We start from the raw sequence: 24,138 nt of genomic DNA, 5'->3' as shown, positions 1-24,138 counted from the left end.
AATAGTATATTAGATGTGATTCAGAAAATGTAGTGATTTTTGTATCTTTAAGAATTTAAACCGAACAAAATACGTCCTATCAACTCTTAAATCACTAAGTAAGAACTTAAGTTTACGACACATATAGAGAAAATCTAGCGATTATTCCGTTATCTCCATCTCTCCATTATGAGATACTGGTTTAGTTTCGACTGCGGGCGAGGTCGCCATTTTGGATGTTGGATCAAATTTAGATTTTTATTAGCTTTTTGTTGATAACTGTTTTTATTGTAATCTGTTTAAAGTGTTCATTTTCAGAGTGTTAATGAAGTGGATCAAATCTGAAGTTACCACTCCGTTTTTTATTATGATTTGTGGATTTGTGTAAAAAAAAAAAGATACCATGATTCAAGAGAAGAGAAAATCGTGTGTTGATCATCACTTTACAAAATCCTTTCATCATAGCTTATCCTCTGATCTTCTTTATTCTTCATTGCTTCATCAATCTGACGATCAATCGTTTTCAGGGAATAATTTTCTGTCCGAAATATTAAATGATTTACAAACTTAGATTGGAAAATTCTTTGAAAGGAGTCGGTGAAAATTGAATCTTTTTTTCATTAAGTTTTCCTATTCCAAAACTCTCTATGTTATGGAATGCCATATACGACAGCCAACTGCTGACTGCTTACTGCCAACTGTCAGCTGCTTACTGCCAACTGCCACACATATTTGAGTAAATTTTGTATTTATATTGATATTTATATGAATTTTCAAAAAAAAAAAAAAAAAAAAAAACAGGCGCGGATCCAGGACATTTTTTTCCAAGAGGTCACCCTGGTAAAATTAAATTGACTAAATGACCATTATGTTTTAATTTATGTAATATTCAATATACAGTGTATGCCATTGATAAAGTACATTGTTTATTTTTATTTCCTTATTTGAAATAGGTTAAAAAAATGACTTTTTTCTGCTTTTAATCTTAAAAGAAGTAACACCCCCACCCCCATCCCCCCACCCCCAGAGACAAAACCTTTGAAGAGAGAAAATTAAAAAAAAAGATTTGTCGTTCGCAGAAGATGTTTTGAAAACAAATTAATATTTTCCATTATATTTTATAGTTAAAAATTTCCTCAAAGTAAAGATGTATATCTCTGTGTGTTATAATGTTTCACATTCAAATATCTTGGGGGTGGGGTGGGGGCATTTAAAATTTGTATAGTCATGGGTTAATGTATAAACTAAACGAACTAAAACTGACCTTGGACCCTCCACATAGAAAACGCCGATTAAACATTTATATATCTTTGTTTTTACAAATAAGATATGTTTTACATGCATAGATCTAGAGAGAGAGAGGTCCGGACCACCCCTCTAAAATTTGTAAAGTTATATAATGCACAAACTAAACCAACTAAAAGTTATTCAATGTATAAAATAAATAAACTAAGAGGGACCTTAGAACCCCCCACCCCCCCCCAAATCGCGGTTTCGTGTTAAGTTGGTATACAAAATGTCATAGACATGAAGTTATGAAGCATGAGAACCCCCTCTCCCCGGCCGAAATAATTATTCACATTAAGGAAAGGACTTTACGTTTTTTTTTTTCTTGTCAAGAAATTTCTGGGTTGGATTTTTTTTTAACATGAGTGACCCTCTTGGAAAAAATGTTATAGATCCGCGCCTGTTTTTTTTTTTTTTTTTTTTTTTTTTAATTCACATAAATATCAATATAAAAATATAACTTATTCAAATATGTGTGGCAGTTAGCAGTAAGCAGCTGACAGTTGGCAGTAAGCAGTCAGCAGTTGGCAGTAAGCAGTTGGCTGTCGTATATGGCATTCCACTATGTAGGTTTTTTTTTTTTTTTTTTTAAAGGCATTTTTGTTTTACCTGACACTCATGTTTTATATAACCGAGCATTTGATGCATATATTCACGCGGCTGTTCCCATCAGATAGTAGGAAAGTTCAAATATTCTTTTAGGTCTCTAATTAATATTTTGCGTTAATATACTTCTGTATCAAGTAACAGCTCAAGTCACCTTGTCTGTTTTAATTAGAGGATTCGTAACAAAGTTGTCAAGATGATTATCTCATGAAACAGGCGTTTGATTCAGCTTTCATCTAAAAAAGAAGAAGAAAAAACTTAAAGAAGCTCAAAATAACCCTGCATATGTCAAAATCCACAATTTCTGCTCCAATTATCGAATTCTTCTTGGGGCTTCAAGCAGCGAATTATCAGTCAATGGGGTTACTATGAAAACATATCCCCACACGAAGAATATGAAGTTTCACAAAAGCCATCGAACCGTCATTTTGAAAAGGAAGTGATGCTAAAGGTGAAATCAATTTCCTTCAAGAAAATGGCAAGAATTTAGGGAGAACCTCAAAATAATTTATCATGAAAAGATGTCATTCTACACTGCCCGTACGTACAGTATACCCTGTGAGTATTTCTCTCATTTTGTAAATTTTAAAGTTACCTGGTTGCATTAACAAAAAATTTTCAATTGATTCAAATATTTACAAAATGACAGTTCGCTACATATAACTAAATTATTATTAGGATTCTGAGCAATCGAAAAGACTTGTTTTGTTTATTGATACCCTTTATGTAGTTATCTGAAACACAATCATTGTGTAGCTTATTAAACATCCCTAAAATGTGTAGGGAACAAATGATATTAAACAGCGTTGTTTAATAAAGATAAGAATTAACGAGTTCTGCAAAATAAATTAAATTCGTGTATTTTAAGGCGCATATTTACTATCAACCGTAGGAATAAGATTGTCTTTTGTAAACGGGTTTGTACATATTGTGGACAGGACCCCCACTCTTTCCCCTCCCTCCTCTTATCCCCTTATAATCAACTCCGGGACTTGTTGGCATTACCCCCCCCCCACAGATTATCTCTTATTGTACTTATCATACCATAAGAAAAATCGGGAACACCCCACCCCCACCCCCGCACCACCACCACCACAAAAATAATCGTAATGTAGTGGGTGTGTTTTTGTTTGAAACTTATTTTGGGGTATACATAATAACTAAGTACATGTGTATATTAAATATAATCTTTGGGATAAAGGTCCATAAATCCCCAGGGATGAATATCGGGGGAGGGGGGTCCTGTCCAAATGTGAATTTTCATTTCACTGACAATCCATTGATTGCAAGTTAAAGCGAAATAACTTCCACAAATTCACCATGATGTCCAATCGAAATCAAGGACTCTTTGCTAGAGTTATCTTTCTTTGTCTGTGTAAGTTTGTCCCAAAATCTTCATGGTGTCAGGACGTAACACTTTTTTTTCACAAAAAAGTTATTATTTTTGGAAGCTTGTTATCACATCATTCCATTTGGAATTATCAAGTTATAGAGAATTTTTTTCACTAAGGGATTGGGGATAAAAACAGAACATGTTCCTATTTCGGGGAGGAGCGGGACTTTACTTCATACTTAATATATAAGGCATTCCTTACGAAGAGTTGTTTCCTGGCTACTTTCCTACGTTAATAACTTTGAAAAGTGAATTGGGAGGTGAAAAGCTGAAATTATACCGAGCATCAAAATTAAGCCACGATGTGCAGAATACTAGTACATGTATATGAATAGATGTTTGTTGACTATATTAAGGATGAAAACTCCGAAATAACAGATTGAAGATATAGAATTGGAAAAATAATTTTAAATTCATGTGTATTTTTGAGAAGCGATATACCCTGTCTTTCTTATGGGGACAGGACATGGAAGTGACAAATATCTCATTTGTACCTCCAGAAAATGTATGAACATAGAATTTGTGGTGCCTCTAACAAAGGACTATTTGATAAAGATCAATGACTAAATGATCCCAGGGTCTGGTATTCGCTTAACGAGAGATTTAAGCATAATATTCTGTGTCAAAATTAAATTCATTTCTTTGATTTATAATATTTGCATCACAACAATGAACATTGATTTGAAAACTTTGATTTTGCTCCCGATTCCCCCTTTTTTATCGTACGGTCACCTGAGGAGGGGAGTGGCGTTATTTACCTGGAGATCCCCAATACCCAAGAATACAGTTATACACGTTGCATTACACAGGAAGTCTGTGCTTGGTAATCAAGGTCAACATATTTAGTGTCTAATTTTGAGTAAGAAATACTTAAAAATTTGATTATTTCAATACAAAATTTATTTGTAAAATAAAAGTATTCATCGTAATCTTTTGAAAGGACAAATTAAAAAAAAGCGTTTTATAAACCTTTTCTTGTAATATTAAAGAAAAAATTAATGTTTTGTGGTTATGTTTTTTTGATTACTTTATCAAATTAAATCAAAGCTGTACCCCCCCCCCCCCCCCCCCCCCCCGTGGTAAACGACACAGACATAATTCACGGTCATAATAACTCATTTATTCCAGCAAAAAACAAGTCATATCAGAACATTCAGCAAAATTCGGTGTTTGTAAATTGTGAGGATTCTTTTCAGTGTTTATCTATATTTGTCTGGCAGTCCTTTGGGCCGGTATTTGTTCGGGTCTCCACCTTTTCGTCCCCATTCGTTGGCCGCTTGGTCAGCAGCCGTGTCTTCCGGTCCTTGGCCACTCAACTTGCTCTGGTAACTTTCCCTACCATCACTTATTATTAGAAAAAGAAACGCAAAAGAATTTACTTACATGCACTGACAGATTAATTTCAAATTATTTGATCACTGTTTTATATCATGCTGCATATCGTTTTGCCTTACCTGATGACCTTTGCTGCCCATGCACCCCCGGGTCCTCTTTTGGCGGCGTCATAGTTACCACGTGCATGGAAGTACTTGTCTGAATTCTTCCAGTTCGCTTCCTTCATGTCACTATAATGATACAATACGTTACAAGTGTGATGTAAAAAAGCATTACATTAGTTTATTACACACTTAGTAATAAATACAGGTTTTTTGCATATGCGATATGGCTGACGTCACAATAGCCGTATCAACCCTGCAGGGCTGATATGGATTTGCGGGGCTGATATCCGTATCAGCCCAGCAAACCCATATCAGCCCTGCAGGACTGATACGGCTATTGTGACGTCAATATCACACCCTTAGTAAATTAAACCACAATAACAGTACTTGTGATCATACACAATTTTGGTGGGTTCATATTCTCTTAATTTTAACTTTTTGAAAATAAGGTTAATCTTTATTTACAAATACATGTAATACTATAGAATATTTTCAAATTACGGATCAAGTGCATTGAAAGAGAGGTAGAAACAAACCCAAATCTTATGAGACATTAGACTATGTACATGTATGTAAGAAGTCTATGCATGATTATTTACTTATTTTCTTCTCAACTGAATGTGTTCTGTATTTTATTACAAAGTATGTAATAAATATAATAAAACATACCCTTTTCCACATCACATCCTGTATCAGCCCTCGACCAATATCAGCCCTCGGGCCTTCGGCCCTCTGGCTGATATTGGTGTCTCGGGCTGATACAGGATGTGATATGGAAAAGGGTATGTATTATTCTCTATGTATTTTCTTTTTCCCCCTTTTAAAGTAAATATATAAATCAAGATCACCAAACTGGTCATTGATCTATCAAATGAAGCTGGACAAGAGGTATTTTATAATTGCCCTAATACACATAACTTTGATTTTCAAGTACATATAATTATTTTATTTCTTCAGTTCTTACATTCATTTTTATGCCCCCAAAATCGAAGATTTGGGTTATATTTTTTGCCCTGTCCATCCTACTGTCTGTATGTCTGTACACGCATATCCATTTGTTTGTCCACAAAAAATCTAACCTTGCTCATAACTTTGAGTGGATGGGACTATGGTATTCGTATATCATAGGTGTATTCCTTGTGACAAGAACTTTTTTTGGGAACCACCAAATTTGAATTCTTGACCTTGTAGTTTGACCCGGTTTTACAAAACTTAACTTAACTTTTAACTTAACTACTAAAACTTTAACCTTGGCCAGAGCGTTTGAATTGTTGGAGCTAGGGCTTTCATACTTCAAATGCGTATTCATTGTGACAAGACTTTTCAATGGTTAAAAATATTTTTGACCTTGGAGTTTGACCTACTTAAAAAAATAACCTTGGTGATAACTTTTGAAGTTACCACTAGGGCTTTCATATCTCACAGGTATATGCCTTGTGACAAGACTTTCCCCTTGATACCAACAATTTATACCTTTTGACATTGACCTTTGGACTTTGACTTGCATCTGAGAAAATTCAATCCTCGCCATTAGCTTCCATACAGGAGCACCAGTGTATCACATACATTTTGTTTATTTCATTTAAAAAAGGAAATTTCTATGTTTTGTTCAGACTAAATAAATGTTTCAAAACCGTATATTTATTCCAATTTTAAATCTTACTCTAAGTATTAATTTTTACAGCAATCAACCATAGCATAATAATAACACAAGTGCAAGAGCTAGATTTATTAGAAATGCCCCTTACCTATATGCCCTCCTCATGTCCCCGGCTCCTTGAGCAGCCTGTTTAGCAAAGTCAGCTCCAGAGCGTACCCTCTCTTTGGCCTTTCGGAAAACATCTTTGGCCCGATTCACGCCGGACCTTACGACTGACCTGAATCTTCCTCCCAGACTTCTGGAACTACTCTGTCGGCTTCTCGATCTACTACTTCCTCTACTGCGTCCCCACCAACCCTCGACCATAGAGTGCTCCGTCAAAATGAACGCTACCAAAACCACTGCGATGATGGTTGTTCTCATAGTGAAACTGAAAAAAGGCATCATACAATTTTAATTGAATTGCAGAAGTTTATTATCATCTATTTGTCTCAGCAATGACAAATGAAGATTCCATTTAATTTATATTCTGTTAAACGTTGCCATGTATTTTATTTAAATATGTTCTTAAACTTTATTCAAAAATTGAGATTTTTCAGCGCACCTATAAAATATCTTTATTATACTACATAAACATGTACATTATAAACCTTGATACTTACATTTGTACCAATTTTCCCAGATAACTTCAAGACTAAGATCACGGTTTATATATACTCAAGACGACCGTCCTCGAATAATTTTTTGAAAATTGAATGTAAGTAGCTTCCTGTTTGTTTTCCGATGTAATTTTTAAGACCGTACTAATTAGAATTACTTCCCACTTTGTGTATTTTGAGAAGAATTTGTCAAACGGGCGTGAACAAGTAAACTATTTACATAAGTTCTGCAAGACCTTGGAGTTTAACTTGCATCTGAGATTCTTTAACCTTAGTCATTAGCTGTCATACAGGGGCATTATTGCTGAATTAAAAAAAAAAACATCTTTATTATAAACATTTATTTTTTTGACATTTAAAAGGCAATAGAAGAAGTATGACAAATATACATGATTTTAAATTGTAGTTCTTCATATTATTGAAAATAATTTAATAAGAAAATGATGAAATATAATACTTTTCCCACTGCCCTATCTCTTTAAGTGATTCAGAACATGACTGCAATAACCTCAGCATGGTCGTACTATGTCATGTGGAGTAAGACAGCTTGTGCCAATATCATATTTTTTTTATTTTAGAAGCAAGTGCACGTGATTGAAAGAAATTCTCGTATATGCAAACCAATACTGGTCATGGCTTAAAAAATTAGAGAACGATAAATCACACCTTTATTGTTCATCTGTAAAAAGGCAACAACTTTCGGGTTTTTAAGAGATCGTAGTAGTCAGCCTTTCTTGGACATTTTTGAAAGTAAAGTGAAATATACTTCCTTATTGTCCAGCCGGGTTTACGACCTCCTTGTGTACACGGAAGACCATGATATCATAAGACCACTTTTCATAAAGTAATTGGTTATAGCAAATTAGTTTTCACTTTGAATTTCGGTCAATTAATTCTCACAGCAGTTTGCTTCGTAAGAAATTCAGACCAAGACAAAAATATTGTGAACGTCGATGATAAAGCTAAGCTCAAGTGCATAATAGCTCTTTTTATTTTTACAACGGCTGTATTATAACATCACCCCGCTTGAAAAGTTGGAGGGTTAGGTTATAGTGATCGGAATGTCCGTTTGTCTGCACGTCCGTCTGTTCCGCTTTAGGCTACTGCCCATCTCTTAACCGCAGCTCCTCTTTTAATGAAACTTCCACAGAATTTTTGTAACATAGTGCCATTGTGCAACTCCTATTTTACTTTTTGATGCGACACATATTTCAGTTTTCCCACAGCAAAACTTGGACACTGCCATTTTTCTGTAATATTGAAGGATATACCCATTTCGTATACACAATTCCCTCTATACCACAGAATAACATTTGAATGATACTTTCACAGATTCCTTATTACACAATGACATTGTGCAAACTTTGACATTGGCCTCTTATTTCATTCACCTTTCAAGTACATTGTTTACAGTGATTAATTATCAAAAGTAAATGGCAAAGGGGAAGATAATTCCTCTTAGTAGAATACAGTTTAATAGAGCCTTGGTCAGGATCAGAACACTTGCAATTGTTTAAATGGATCAGATGTTCAAAAATCTTGTAAAAATAACCTTCCTTATTAGACTTTTACTCTTTTTGCCTCTGATATGCCCAGGAAGAGACAGATGGAATCAAATAAAGCAAGTGTGTGGATATTTAAAATTTACCAATAGTCTTCAAAAATCGAGTCTTTTGGTTGCAAGATAAAACCTTCCTCGGTATTTTTTTGTCAGAGTTATTTGTAGATAACGCAGAATTGAACTTTTAATTTAAATGTTATGCAACTGATGACAAAGCATATTCGTTTATGTTTATGTTTATGTATTCTGCAATTTTATCCATAAAATACATACAATAATAATCATCAACTTTTTACGCCCCCATAATCCAAGATTCACTCTATCCGTTTGTCTTTCTGTTTTTCTGTCTTTCTGTTCTGAGTTTTGATTGCAGGACAAAACATTCCTCAGTAGTTATTATCAGAGTTATTGATAGATTTGGCTGGATTGAATTTTTGATTCACATGTAACTAATGACAAAGCATATTCGTTTTAACCAGAAGGGGATTCACAGCTGTACGTTGTAGAGACGGAATAAATGATTGTTGACTATGTATTACCGGTATTTTAATTTCGGTTGTATATGATGATCGAAATTTAAAAAACAAATTATAAAATACCAAATTTAACTCTTTTTTTTTTAAATTGCGTTATATTTTTGATAAAACTAATTTGCAAAACGTAGTTCAAATTGAATAAATGATGTTAAATTTTTATAATTTTCTCTTTTAGAACAATATCCTCTACAAAAATAAGATTTTTTTAATTACAATTTGTCCAATACAAAGGAAAAGATAGGGTAAAGCCCCTGTTTGCCCCTGATTTTGGGAGTCTTTCAGAATGATGCAACAGATTATCTATAAAAACCTATTGTCATCCCTGCCACAAAATGAGTATTGGTTCCAAGTTTTGAAATTCACAGAGGTGACAGAGCGGTAAGAAAATACTAGTACGTCAATTTTAAATTTCTCTTTTTATGCAAATTTTCATAACTTTTACAGCACATTTTGTTTCGGAAAACATAGAGCACAAGCTTGCCTATCTACCAAAGTTATATATTTTATACACTAGTATCAGATGCAATTTATGTGTAAAAATCTCAGATAGGCAAGCTTGTGCTCTCTGTTTTCCGAAGAGGAAAGTAGCTCATTTGATGAAATTCTACCAGAACTGAGGGAATTCGAATGTCCTACTTCTGCACCCTATAGTGGCTTCCCACAGGCACCTGACTTTACTTATTTTTCTTTTAATAAAAAAATATATACCCATACCCAATAATAATTATTTATTATTAGGTATGGGTATTTTTTTTTATCAAAAGAAAAATAAGTAACGTCGGGTGCCTGTGTGGCTTCCATCTAAGCGTTGAATCCAAATTGTGCTGGTTATGATGCAGGCATCATTTTAAGTTCTTTTAATTACAAAAATCATACTAGTAATTTTACCAGTGTTCTGATTTTTACATCAAATACAGGTCTGGTCAAAAAAGACTATTTGGTGGTGCCCCCTCAATAATTTTTAATTTTCTTTTGCATCCTACGGGCCTGTAGTTATATTCTAATCTTCACATGATATTGGTTTCAAGTTTTAATGTTTGTGCAATCAAAATAAATGAATGAACTTGTTGCTTCCCAGCTCTTTGCTTCTATGTTAACGTTTCAAAAAGTTTTTTTTTTAAAAATTCATTATACCACGGTATCCAAGCTTTTGGCTTTGCAAATCGTCAAAGACATTCTTCAGCAATGCTCCAAAGTATAGACTGAGACAGTTGACAATTACAAAAATGTCATTTTCAACTCAGGTATTTTAAAACCAATTGTTGCCTGATATGAGTTTAAGGTTACACATATTTTCATCAGAGAGTTTGGGGAAATGCTGTTCTACATGCCAAGACTTATAGTAAAGATAAAATATGTAACAAGTCCTTTTAGAGAAGAGCTCTTAAAACATTGCCACTGATATTGTTACTTCTTAGAAATTAATCATAAAGACATGATTAAAGGGTAGAGAAAACATCAGTTTTATTCCAGCCATAGAAACACAAAAACTTATTAATAATAAAAATTGAGCGCTCAGTGTCATAAGGATTTTTTTATCTATATTTGTCTGGCAGTCCTTTGGGTCGGTATTTGTTCGGGTCTCCACCTTTTCGGCCCCATTCGTTGGCCGCTTGGTCGGCAGCCGTGTCCTCTGGTCCTTGACCACTCAATCCGCTTTGGTAATTTTCCCTTGCATCACTAATATTACATTTTAAAAAAAACGCATAATAATTATATATGATGAACTATAGTAAGACTGAAGTCAATTAAAAATTTTATATTCAAATTTTTTTCCGATCTTGTATTTTCACTTAAATCTTTCCTAACCTGATGACCTTTGCTGCCCATGCACCGCCGGGTCCTCTTTTGGCGGCGTCATAGTTACCACGTGCATGGAAGTACTTGTCTGAATTCTTCCAGTTTGCTTCCCTCATGTCACTTTAATAATGTGAGATTTCTCATATTTATTTTATTACCTTTTTCTGGTGACTATTTTTTGTACAGGTTTTTTTGTTGATAAAACAAGTTTAACATTGATGTGCACTCGTAATAGAGAGATATGAGATTTTTTGCCGCAAGATCTCTGACGTGCAAAGCCGTCCATATCAAATAATATTGTTTTTTTTTTTTAATCAGTACATGTATATCCAAATTTCTCTATGATTATGTACACAACAAAGAAAATCAACATTTTTTTCCGAAATTTCTGCATCTGATTCTGACCTCCTGTTTTAGAAATCCAAATTTCTAATACATGTGCTAATCACACAGTATACGTAAAATGTACGAGTGCATTCTCATTTTGAAGGAACTCTGAATAAGAAAGATTTTAATGTGAATGCATGTTTGTAGCACCCAAAAAACATCACCTCCAACATTTTTTGGTCATTTAAAAGAAGATCGGATAGAAGTATAAATTTTAAAAGAATTGTAACGTCTTTGAATTTTAAACCTTATTTTTAACAGAATCTTTTGTGGAAAACGTGGCGAAAATGTAGTATAGTCTTTATATATGTCAAAGTGTGCTCTTTCAAAAATGTTTTGCATGTTTTCATGACAAAAATTCTTTTACTCACATTGTTAGAACATTTTATTCTTACCTGTACGCCTTCTTCATGTCTCCGGCTCCTTGAACAGCCTGTTTTGTAAAGTCAGCCGCAGCTTTTACCTTCTCTTTGGCCTTTTGGAATGTCTCTTTAGCGCTTTTAAAACCAGCTTTTACTGCCGAACTGATCCTTTCTCCCACACCTGGTTTACTTGGTCCGCTTCTCGGTTTACTCCCTCTCGTACTCGGTTTACTCCCTCCTCTACTCGGTTTACTTTCTCCACTACTCGGTTTACTCCCTCCATTACTCGATTTACTCCCTCCACTACTCGATTTACTCTCTCGACTACCTCCCCACCAACCTTGTACGACAGAAAGCTCTGTCAAAATGACGGCCAACAAAAGCACTGCCATGATTTTTGTCCTCATTATGTATCTGAGAAAAAAACCCAGTGTATTTATCAGATCAAACTACAATAGGTTATTCTGAGTCGTTCAGAGCCCCCATTCGCTTTGGTGTACCTCCTCCCCCACCATTAGTTTCCCTTATTTCTACATATATGAATTCTAGTTGTAGTATTCAAAAATTGCAGCAAAATTATTTTAAAAAAAGAATTAACAGGCAGAAATTAAAAAAAAAAATAATTTGATATCAAAATGCACATCTCGTATAAGTGTTCATACAAATCAAGCCAGCATACTTGCATTCAAAATAATTTTCTCAGTATGACTTTAAAACCATGTACCTCGGCTTCTTTATCCAGCTAATGACAAAACATTTTGATGTACAAGGCAATTATAGTCCCCGTTTGTTTTCCACGAGATTTTATTTTTGCGTAATTATGATAAATTCAAGGGAAAATTGATTGCCACATAGGAATTACATAATGCCTGCAACCCTAGTAACAGGTTTCAGATATGAAAATATTTTGGAAAAAATGCATAGCGCATGCATAAATGAAAATAGAATCTATTAGTTAGGGAAGTTCAAATTAACACATTCAAATATTTGTACATGTACCGATCTTCAAATAATTGAACCTATATCTTTAAACTAGAGGTACTGTGAGCAATGAGCTCACTAAATGATACCCCCCGCCTCCCATATGGTTATAACTGATGACAAAGTCCATGTTTTGCTGTGGCCGGGAAACCCAAAATATGTGTCGGATGAAAAAGTAAAATAGGAGGTGCACAATGGCAATATGTAACTAGTGCTAATTGTAACGGGAACCGTTACAGATGTTCCCCAAACGCTCCCCAACTCCCTTTTGGTGCCATATTCCCTGTAAGCTTCATTAGATAAGACAAACTCGATGCATTTGAGACTTTAACAACGTTTACCGAGAAGTGTACAAAGTTCATTCAAATTTTAGCATTGCACGCGTGAGCATGTGAATGCATGTTCGTAATGACCATATCATCTTGTCTACACAATCTATATATTTAAATATACTAAATATTAAAGTATTTAATCCAAAAGTATTAAAAAGATACGCTCATTCAAGTGTTTTTTTATTTTGCTCATTTCACATGCACGCACGTGCATACATGAGCATGGTAACCATATCTTCTTGTAGATGTCCGTTACATCTATGTATGTTCTAAATCTCACCCCGTTTGGTTGAAAACGAAGGGAGTTATAGCTGTTAAAGTTTCAGCCAATCAGATTGCAGCGCACGAACATGCACGTGTGTGCATGTGCATGGTGTCCATATTTTCTTGTAGTAGTCCAGTATACCTATCTATGTTCCAAATCCCATCCTGTTTGGTTGAAAATCAAGGGAGTTATAGCAATTTAAAGTTTAAGCCAATCAGATTGCAGCGCACGTGCATGCACGTGATTTCATGATTATTGCTATATATCATGTTGTAGGATATACTAAAGTAATGCATGGCTATTTTCAAAATTTCAAAGGATTTCGTCAAAAAACAAGAAAGATATTGAGACTTTAGTTTCAGCCAATCAGAACGAAGCGCACGTGCATGCGCGTGAGATCTTGCTATTTTGACCATGTCATATTGTCTATGCTTCTAATATATTCTTATATTATAAGTTTCAAAGCATTTCATCAAAAATTTTAAAAGTTACGCCTATATCAATTAAATCGGTCATTTCACATGTTGCACGTGCACGCTCTTGCAAGCACGTGCGCGAAAAATGACCTTCGTTCCGCAAATCTACATAACATGTCTACTGACCCTAAAAACATTTCACCTTAGTCGGATGTATAGTTTACGAGATCATTCCCGGACAAAAAAGTACCCAGGAAGAAGAAGAAAAATAATAATAATAATAACTAGAAAGTCTGCTATTGCAAGCAATAGCATATGTCGCCCCGTATTAGACAAGACTTTCATTTTTATCATCACTAAAACAAAAGTCTATAAGCTAAGTTTGAAAACCTTTGAGTTATATCAGTCCTTTCCATTGGAAACGGAAGACCTTAATTCGGTACATCCCTCTCATTATTTTTAGAATCGGTAGGAGAAGAAAGTAGTGCAGGAAAATTACAAGTTCCTCAATTTGCAGACTTGCATAAACGAAATCTGGCAGATGTACTGAACTGAGCCTCATACTTGTTAATTGGCAGTATCTTTCCTATCATAAAAGCTTGGGAAATGTAATTTATGAAGAAGATCAGCCGAATTATTTTGTGTATTGTAACGCCAGTGGGAACTCTGAAATTTCCCTCTTTCACTTTCATTTTAGAGGTTCTACCGAAAAACGAATCTGACATGCCACCATCAATTCGAGCATTTCTGCATTGCAGAGAGCTGATGTGTGTTATGAGATGATAAATCATGTGTGAACTTTCTCAGTTTAGCGGAATCATGAACATTTTCGGCGAGATGAATGTTTTGTATACAGTGGTGATCAAGGCTTTGCGAACCATCAGGAGCGGATCAAAGAATTTATGAATGAATAAAAACTATGGAAATGACGTACCAATTTTTTAATTTATACTTGCACTATCTAATGAAATGAATAATATACAAGTGATAGATATACAAGAAAACGCGAAATGATAATAAATGCAGCTGACAATCGTTATTTTTTTTATATAGATAAAATAAAATATTTATAAATTCAAGAGACAAAACAGAAGGAGAATGAATGATGGCAAAATATCACATGACGGGAACTGAATTTTATGAATGAAGATTTTAAAAAGTTACTTGTAAGTTGTATATGTTATATCTGTGTATTCTACTTGGCTGTGTGCTTCAAAAAAAGGGGGGGGTCGTCTTGAACATAGTAAATAGCCATAACGTTTGAACGGTAAGTACTAGGGCTTTCGTATTTCAAATATGTAATCCTTGTGAAAGGAACTTTTATTGGATACGACGAACTTTGACCCTTTGACCTAGACCTTGGAGAACACATGTGTACATCTGAATCTTTTTTTCTGTTTCGTTTCTATGGCAACCGTGAGCGACTCATTACAATTATTTTGAAAGTAGAAATCACTTTGACACATTGCAAGGAATAAACATTGAAAGTTTCAAAACGATTGCCTGAGTAGTTATTGAGAAAATCGAAATTAAAGAATTTTTACTTTCACCTGGTTTCCATGGCAATAATCGATTATATGAAAATTTTAAATACGAGTTGCAGAACTACAGATACTAATCCTTAAAATAAGAAAAGTTTCATGACGAACGTTTAAGGGACCAGAGAGAACACTCTCGGACAAAATTTGTCGCTTTTTACAGGTTTCCATGGCAACGGTAGACATATTGGAACTGAACGACCTCACTGCACAACTACAACCAGTGATCGTCCTTTGAGGAAAGTTTCAGGAAGATTGTCCCAGCCATCTCCGAGAAACAGCCTGGATAAAAAAAACATGCGTACAATATCAATATGTCGTCCCCGACTTCGTTCGGGGCGACATAATAACTCCTGAATTTTTCTCATCAATAACTCCTGAATTTTCCCCATCAATTCGAGCATTTCTGCATTGCAGAGAGCTGATGTGTGTTATGAGATGATAAATCATGTGTGAACTTTCTCAGTTTAGCGGAATCATGAACATTTTCGGCGAGATGAATGTTTTGTATACAGTGGTGATCAAGGCTTTGCGAACCATCAGGAGCGGATCAAAGAATTTATGAATGAATAAAAACTATGGAAATGACGTACCAATTTTTTAATTTATACTTGCACTATCTAATGAAATGAATAATATACAAGTGATAGATATACAAGAAAACGCGAAATGATAATAAATGCAGCTGACAATCGTTATTTTTTTTATATAGATAAAATAAAATATTTATAAATTCAAGAGACAAAACAGAAGGAGAATGAATGATGGCAAAATATCACATGACGGGAACTGAATTTTATGAATGAAGATTTTAAAAAGTTACTTGTAAGTTGTATATGTTATATCTGTGTATTCTACTTGGCTGTGTGCTTCAAAAAAAGGGGGGGGTCGTCTTGAACATAGTAAATAGCCATAACGTTTGAACGGTAAGTACTAGGGCTTTCGTATTTCAAATATGTAATCCTTGTGAAAGGAACTTTTATTGGATACGACGAACTTTGACCCTTTGACCTAGACCTTGGAGAACACATGTGTACATCTGAATCTTTTTTTCTGTTTCGTTTCTATGGCAACCGTGAGCGACTCATTACAATTATTTTGAAAGTAGAAATCACTTTGACACATTGCAAGGAATAAACATTGAAAGTTTCAAAACGATTGCCTGAGTAGTTATTGAGAAAATCGAAATTAAAGAATTTTTACTTTCACCTGGTTTCCATGGCAATAATCGATTATATGAAAATTTTAAATACGAGTTGCAGAACTACAGATACTAATCCTTAAAATAAGAAAAGTTTCATGACGAACGTTTAAGGGACCAGAGAGAACACTCTCGGACAAAATTTGTCGCTTTTTACAGGTTTCCATGGCAACGGTAGACATATTGGAACTGAACGACCTCACTGCACAACTACAACCAGTGATCGTCCTTTGAGGAAAGTTTCAGGAAGATTGTCCCAGCCATCTCCGAGAAACAGCCTGGATAAAAAAAACATGCGTACAATATCAATATGTCGTCCCCGACTTCGTTCGGGGCGACATAATAACTCCTGAATTTTTCTCATCAATAACTCCTGAATTTTCCCCATCAATTCGAGCATTTCTGCATTGCAGAGAGCTGATGTGTGTTATGAGATGATAAATCATGTGTGAACTTTCTCAGTTTAGCGGAATCATGAACATTTTCGGCGAGATGAATGTTTTGTATACAGTGGTGATCAAGGCTTTGCGAACCATCAGGAGCGGATCAAAGAATTTATGAATGAATAAAAACTATGGAAATGACGTACCAATTTTTTAATTTATACTTGCACTATCTAATGAAATGAATAATATACAAGTGATAGATATACAAGAAAACGCGAAATGATAATAAATGCAGCTGACAATCGTTATTTTTTTTATATAGATAAAATAAAATATTTATAAATTCAAGAGACAAAACAGAAGGAGAATGAATGATGGCAAAATATCACATGACGGGAACTGAATTTTATGAATGAAGATTTTAAAAAGTTACTTGTAAGTTGTATATGTTATATCTGTGTATTCTACTTGGCTGTGTGCTTCAAAAAAAGGGGGGGGTCGTCTTGAACATAGTAAATAGCCATAACGTTTGAACGGTAAGTACTAGGGCTTTCGTATTTCAAATATGTAATCCTTGTGAAAGGAACTTTTATTGGATACGACGAACTTTGACCCTTTGACCTAGACCTTGGAGAACACATGTGTACATCTGAATCTTTTTTTCTGTTTCGTTTCTATGGCAACCGTGAGCGACTCATTACAATTATTTTGAAAGTAGAAATCACTTTGACACATTGCAAGGAATAAACATTGAAAGTTTCAAAACGATTGCCTGAGTAGTTATTGAGAAAATCGAAATTAAAGAATTTTTACTTTCACCTGGTTTCCATGGCAATAATCGATTATATGAAAATTTTAAATACGAGTTGCAGAACTACAGATACTAATCCTTAAAATAAGAAAAGTTTCATGACGAACGTTTAAGGGACCAGAGAGAACACTCTCGGACAAAATTTGTCGCTTTTTACAGGTTTCCATGGCAACGGTAGACATATTGGAACTGAACGACCTCACTGCACAACTACAACCAGTGATCGTCCTTTGAGGAAAGTTTCAGGAAGATTGTCCCAGCCATCTCCGAGAAACAGCCTGGATAAAAAAAACATGCGTACAATATCAATATGTCGTCCCCGACTTCGTTCGGGGCGACATAATAACTCCTGAATTTTTCTCATCAATAACTCCTGAATTTTCCCCATCAATTCGAGCATTTCTGCATTGCAGAGAGCTGATGTGTGTTATGAGATGATAAATCATGTGTGAACTTTCTCAGTTTAGCGGAATCATGAACATTTTCGGCGAGATGAATGTTTTGTATACAGTGGTGATCAAGGCTTTGCGAACCATCAGGAGCGGATCAAAGAATTTATGAATGAATAAAAACTATGGAAATGACGTACCAATTTTTTAATTTATACTTGCACTATCTAATGAAATGAATAATATACAAGTGATAGATATACAAGAAAACGCGAAATGATAATAAATGCAGCTGACAATCGTTATTTTTTTTATATAGATAAAATAAAATATTTATAAATTCAAGAGACAAAACAGAAGGAGAATGAATGATGGCAAAATATCACATGACGGGAACTGAATTTTATGAATGAAGATTTTAAAAAGTTACTTGTAAGTTGTATATGTTATATCTGTGTATTCTACTTGGCTGTGTGCTTCAAAAAAAGGGGGGGGTCGTCTTGAACATAGTAAATAGCCATAACGTTTGAACGGTAAGTACTAGGGCTTTCGTATTTCAAATATGTAATCCTTGTGAAAGGAACTTTTATTGGATACGACGAACTTTGACCCTTTGACCTAGACCTTGGAGAACACATGTGTACATCTGAATCTTTTTTTCTGTTTCGTTTCTATGGCAACCGTGAGCGACTCATTACAATTATTTTGAAAGTAGAAATCACTTTGACACATTGCAAGGAATAAACATTGAAAGTTTCAAAACGATTGCCTGAGTAGTTATTGAGAAAATCGAAATTAAAGAATTTTTACTTTCACCTGGTTTCCATGGCAATAATCGATTATATGAAAATTTTAAATACGAGTTGCAGAACTACAGATACTAATCCTTAAAATAAGAAAAGTTTCATGACGAACGTTTAAGGGACCAGAGAGAACACTCTCGGACAAAATTTGTCGCTTTTTACAGGTTTCCATGGCAACGGTAGACATATTGGAACTGAACGACCTCACTGCACAACTACAACCAGTGATCGTCCTTTGAGGAAAGTTTCAGGAAGATTGTCCCAGCCATCTCCGAGAAACAGCCTGGATAAAAAAAACATGCGTACAATATCAATATGTCGTCCCCGACTTCGTTCGGGGCGACATAATAACTCCTGAATTTTTCTCATCAATAACTCCTGAATTTTCCCCATCAATTCGAGCATTTCTGCATTGCAGAGAGCTGATGTGTGTTATGAGATGATAAATCATGTGTGAACTTTCTCAGTTTAGCGGAATCATGAACATTTTCGGCGAGATGAATGTTTTGTATACAGTGGTGATCAAGGCTTTGCGAACCATCAGGAGCGGATCAAAGAATTTATGAATGAATAAAAACTATGGAAATGACGTACCAATTTTTTAATTTATACTTGCACTATCTAATGAAATGAATAATATACAAGTGATAGATATACAAGAAAACGCGAAATGATAATAAATGCAGCTGACAATCGTTATTTTTTTTATATAGATAAAATAAAATATTTATAAATTCAAGAGACAAAACAGAAGGAGAATGAATGATGGCAAAATATCACATGACGGGAACTGAATTTTATGAATGAAGATTTTAAAAAGTTACTTGTAAGTTGTATATGTTATATCTGTGTATTCTACTTGGCTGTGTGCTTCAAAAAAAGGGGGGGGTCGTCTTGAACATAGTAAATAGCCATAACGTTTGAACGGTAAGTACTAGGGCTTTCGTATTTCAAATATGTAATCCTTGTGAAAGGAACTTTTATTGGATACGACGAACTTTGACCCTTTGACCTAGACCTTGGAGAACACATGTGTACATCTGAATCTTTTTTTCTGTTTCGTTTCTATGGCAACCGTGAGCGACTCATTACAATTATTTTGAAAGTAGAAATCACTTTGACACATTGCAAGGAATAAACATTGAAAGTTTCAAAACGATTGCCTGAGTAGTTATTGAGAAAATCGAAATTAAAGAATTTTTACTTTCACCTGGTTTCCATGGCAATAATCGATTATATGAAAATTTTAAATACGAGTTGCAGAACTACAGATACTAATCCTTAAAATAAGAAAAGTTTCATGACGAACGTTTAAGGGACCAGAGAGAACACTCTCGGACAAAATTTGTCGCTTTTTACAGGTTTCCATGGCAACGGTAGACATATTGGAACTGAACGACCTCACTGCACAACTACAACCAGTGATCGTCCTTTGAGGAAAGTTTCAGGAAGATTGTCCCAGCCATCTCCGAGAAACAGCCTGGATAAAAAAAACATGCGTACAATATCAATATGTCGTCCCCGACTTCGTTCGGGGCGACATAATAACTCCTGAATTTTTCTCATCAATAACTCCTGAATTTTCCCCATCAATTCGAGCATTTCTGCATTGCAGAGAGCTGATGTGTGTTATGAGATGATAAATCATGTGTGAACTTTCTCAGTTTAGCGGAATCATGAACATTTTCGGCGAGATGAATGTTTTGTATACAGTGGTGATCAAGGCTTTGCGAACCATCAGGAGCGGATCAAAGAATTTATGAATGAATAAAAACTATGGAAATGACGTACCAATTTTTTAATTTATACTTGCACTATCTAATGAAATGAATAATATACAAGTGATAGATATACAAGAAAACGCGAAATGATAATAAATGCAGCTGACAATCGTTATTTTTTTTATATAGATAAAATAAAATATTTATAAATTCAAGAGACAAAACAGAAGGAGAATGAATGATGGCAAAATATCACATGACGGGAACTGAATTTTATGAATGAAGATTTTAAAAAGTTACTTGTAAGTTGTATATGTTATATCTGTGTATTCTACTTGGCTGTGTGCTTCAAAAAAAGGGGGGGGTCGTCTTGAACATAGTAAATAGCCATAACGTTTGAACGGTAAGTACTAGGGCTTTCGTATTTCAAATATGTAATCCTTGTGAAAGGAACTTTTATTGGATACGACGAACTTTGACCCTTTGACCTAGACCTTGGAGAACACATGTGTACATCTGAATCTTTTTTTCTGTTTCGTTTCTATGGCAACCGTGAGCGACTCATTACAATTATTTTGAAAGTAGAAATCACTTTGACACATTGCAAGGAATAAACATTGAAAGTTTCAAAACGATTGCCTGAGTAGTTATTGAGAAAATCGAAATTAAAGAATTTTTACTTTCACCTGGTTTCCATGGCAATAATCGATTATATGAAAATTTTAAATACGAGTTGCAGAACTACAGATACTAATCCTTAAAATAAGAAAAGTTTCATGACGAACGTTTAAGGGACCAGAGAGAACACTCTCGGACAAAATTTGTCGCTTTTTACAGGTTTCCATGGCAACGGTAGACATATTGGAACTGAACGACCTCACTGCACAACTACAACCAGTGATCGTCCTTTGAGGAAAGTTTCAGGAAGATTGTCCCAGCCATCTCCGAGAAACAGCCTGGATAAAAAAAACATGCGTACAATATCAATATGTCGTCCCCGACTTCGTTCGGGGCGACATAATAACTCCTGAATTTTTCTCATCAATAACTCCTGAATTTTCCCCATCAATTCGAGCATTTCTGCATTGCAGAGAGCTGATGTGTGTTATGAGATGATAAATCATGTGTGAACTTTCTCAGTTTAGCGGAATCATGAACATTTTCGGCGAGATGAATGTTTTGTATACAGTGGTGATCAAGGCTTTGCGAACCATCAGGAGCGGATCAAAGAATTTATGAATGAATAAAAACTATGGAAATGACGTACCAATTTTTTAATTTATACTTGCACTATCTAATGAAATGAATAATATACAAGTGATAGATATACAAGAAAACGCGAAATGATAATAAATGCAGCTGACAATCGTTATTTTTTTTATATAGATAAAATAAAATATTTATAAATTCAAGAGACAAAACAGAAGGAGAATGAATGATGGCAAAATATCACATGACGGGAACTGAATTTTATGAATGAAGATTTTAAAAAGTTACTTGTAAGTTGTATATGTTATATCTGTGTATTCTACTTGGCTGTGTGCTTCAAAAAAAGGGGGGGGTCGTCTTGAACATAGTAAATAGCCATAACGTTTGAACGGTAAGTACTAGGGCTTTCGTATTTCAAATATGTAATCCTTGTGAAAGGAACTTTTATTGGATACGACGAACTTTGACCCTTTGACCTAGACCTTGGAGAACACATGTGTACATCTGAATCTTTTTTTCTGTTTCGTTTCTATGGCAACCGTGAGCGACTCATTACAATTATTTTGAAAGTAGAAATCACTTTGACACATTGCAAGGAATAAACATTGAAAGTTTCAAAACGATTGCCTGAGTAGTTATTGAGAAAATCGAAATTAAAGAATTTTTACTTTCACCTGGTTTCCATGGCAATAATCGATTATATGAAAATTTTAAATACGAGTTGCAGAACTACAGATACTAATCCTTAAAATAAGAAAAGTTTCATGACGAACGTTTAAGGGACCAGAGAGAACACTCTCGGACAAAATTTGTCGCTTTTTACAGGTTTCCATGGCAACGGTAGACATATTGGAACTGAACGACCTCACTGCACAACTACAACCAGTGATCGTCCTTTGAGGAAAGTTTCAGGAAGATTGTCCCAGCCATCTCCGAGAAACAGCCTGGATAAAAAAAACATGCGTACAATATCAATATGTCGTCCCCGACTTCGTTCGGGGCGACATAATAACTCCTGAATTTTTCTCATCAATAACTCCTGAATTTTCCCCATCAATTCGAGCATTTCTGCATTGCAGAGAGCTGATGTGTGTTATGAGATGATAAATCATGTGTGAACTTTCTCAGTTTAGCGGAATCATGAACATTTTCGGCGAGATGAATGTTTTGTATACAGTGGTGATCAAGGCTTTGCGAACCATCAGGAGCGGATCAAAGAATTTATGAATGAATAAAAACTATGGAAATGACGTACCAATTTTTTAATTTATACTTGCACTATCTAATGAAATGAATAATATACAAGTGATAGATATACAAGAAAACGCGAAATGATAATAAATGCAGCTGACAATCGTTATTTTTTTTATATAGATAAAATAAAATATTTATAAATTCAAGAGACAAAACAGAAGGAGAATGAATGATGGCAAAATATCACATGACGGGAACTGAATTTTATGAATGAAGATTTTAAAAAGTTACTTGTAAGTTGTATATGTTATATCTGTGTATTCTACTTGGCTGTGTGCTTCAAAAAAAGGGGGGGGTCGTCTTGAACATAGTAAATAGCCATAACGTTTGAACGGTAAGTACTAGGGCTTTCGTATTTCAAATATGTAATCCTTGTGAAAGGAACTTTTATTGGATACGACGAACTTTGACCCTTTGACCTAGACCTTGGAGAACACATGTGTACATCTGAATCTTTTTTTCTGTTTCGTTTCTATGGCAACCGTGAGCGACTCATTACAATTATTTTGAAAGTAGAAATCACTTTGACACATTGCAAGGAATAAACATTGAAAGTTTCAAAACGATTGCCTGAGTAGTTATTGAGAAAATCGAAATTAAAGAATTTTTACTTTCACCTGGTTTCCATGGCAATAATCGATTATATGAAAATTTTAAATACGAGTTGCAGAACTACAGATACTAATCCTTAAAATAAGAAAAGTTTCATGACGAACGTTTAAGGGACCAGAGAGAACACTCTCGGACAAAATTTGTCGCTTTTTACAGGTTTCCATGGCAACGGTAGACATATTGGAACTGAACGACCTCACTGCACAACTACAACCAGTGATCGTCCTTTGAGGAAAGTTTCAGGAAGATTGTCCCAGCCATCTCCGAGAAACAGCCTGGATAAAAAAAACATGCGTACAATATCAATATGTCGTCCCCGACTTCGTTCGGGGCGACATAATAACTCCTGAATTTTTCTCATCAATAACTCCTGAATTTTCCCCATCAATTCGAGCATTTCTGCATTGCAGAGAGCTGATGTGTGTTATGAGATGATAAATCATGTGTGAACTTTCTCAGTTTAGCGGAATCATGAACATTTTCGGCGAGATGAATGTTTTGTATACAGTGGTGATCAAGGCTTTGCGAACCATCAGGAGCGGATCAAAGAATTTATGAATGAATAAAAACTATGGAAATGACGTACCAATTTTTTAATTTATACTTGCACT

General features: G+C 34.7%; 2 protein-coding genes across 2 annotated transcripts; both read right to left on the bottom strand.

Annotated features, from left to right (window-relative positions):
• Nucleotides 1-4,373: 4,373 nt before the first annotated feature.
• Nucleotides 4,374-7,113, bottom strand: LOC134272013 (serum amyloid A-5 protein-like). Its single transcript, XM_062754247.1, has 4 exons — nucleotides 6,967-7,113; nucleotides 6,453-6,734; nucleotides 4,720-4,830; nucleotides 4,374-4,609 (listed from the first exon to the last, which is right to left on the bottom strand). Exons 2-4 carry the CDS (start codon nucleotides 6,725-6,727, stop codon nucleotides 4,465-4,467), a joined length of 531 nt encoding a protein of 176 aa, XP_062610231.1. The 5' UTR covers nucleotides 6,728-6,734; nucleotides 6,967-7,113; the 3' UTR covers nucleotides 4,374-4,464.
• A 3,386-nt stretch (nucleotides 7,114-10,499) lies between these two features.
• LOC134272012 (serum amyloid A protein-like) lies at nucleotides 10,500-12,028 on the bottom strand. Its single transcript, XM_062754245.1, has 3 exons — nucleotides 11,643-12,028; nucleotides 10,870-10,980; nucleotides 10,500-10,740 (listed from the first exon to the last, which is right to left on the bottom strand). Exons 1-3 carry the CDS (start codon nucleotides 12,014-12,016, stop codon nucleotides 10,596-10,598), a joined length of 630 nt encoding a protein of 209 aa, XP_062610229.1. The 5' UTR covers nucleotides 12,017-12,028; the 3' UTR covers nucleotides 10,500-10,595.
• Nucleotides 12,029-24,138: the final 12,110 nt, after the last annotated feature.

Source organism: Saccostrea cucullata, unplaced genomic scaffold (genome assembly GCF_032062105.1).
Source record: "Saccostrea cucullata isolate Sc308-1 unplaced genomic scaffold, CSIRO_AGI_Scuc_v1 ctg602, whole genome shotgun sequence".
NCBI lineage: Eukaryota > Metazoa > Mollusca > Bivalvia > Ostreida > Ostreidae > Saccostrea > Saccostrea cuccullata.
Note: the sequence above shows the minus strand (reverse complement) of the source record. Positions and strands in the feature narration are given on the sequence as shown.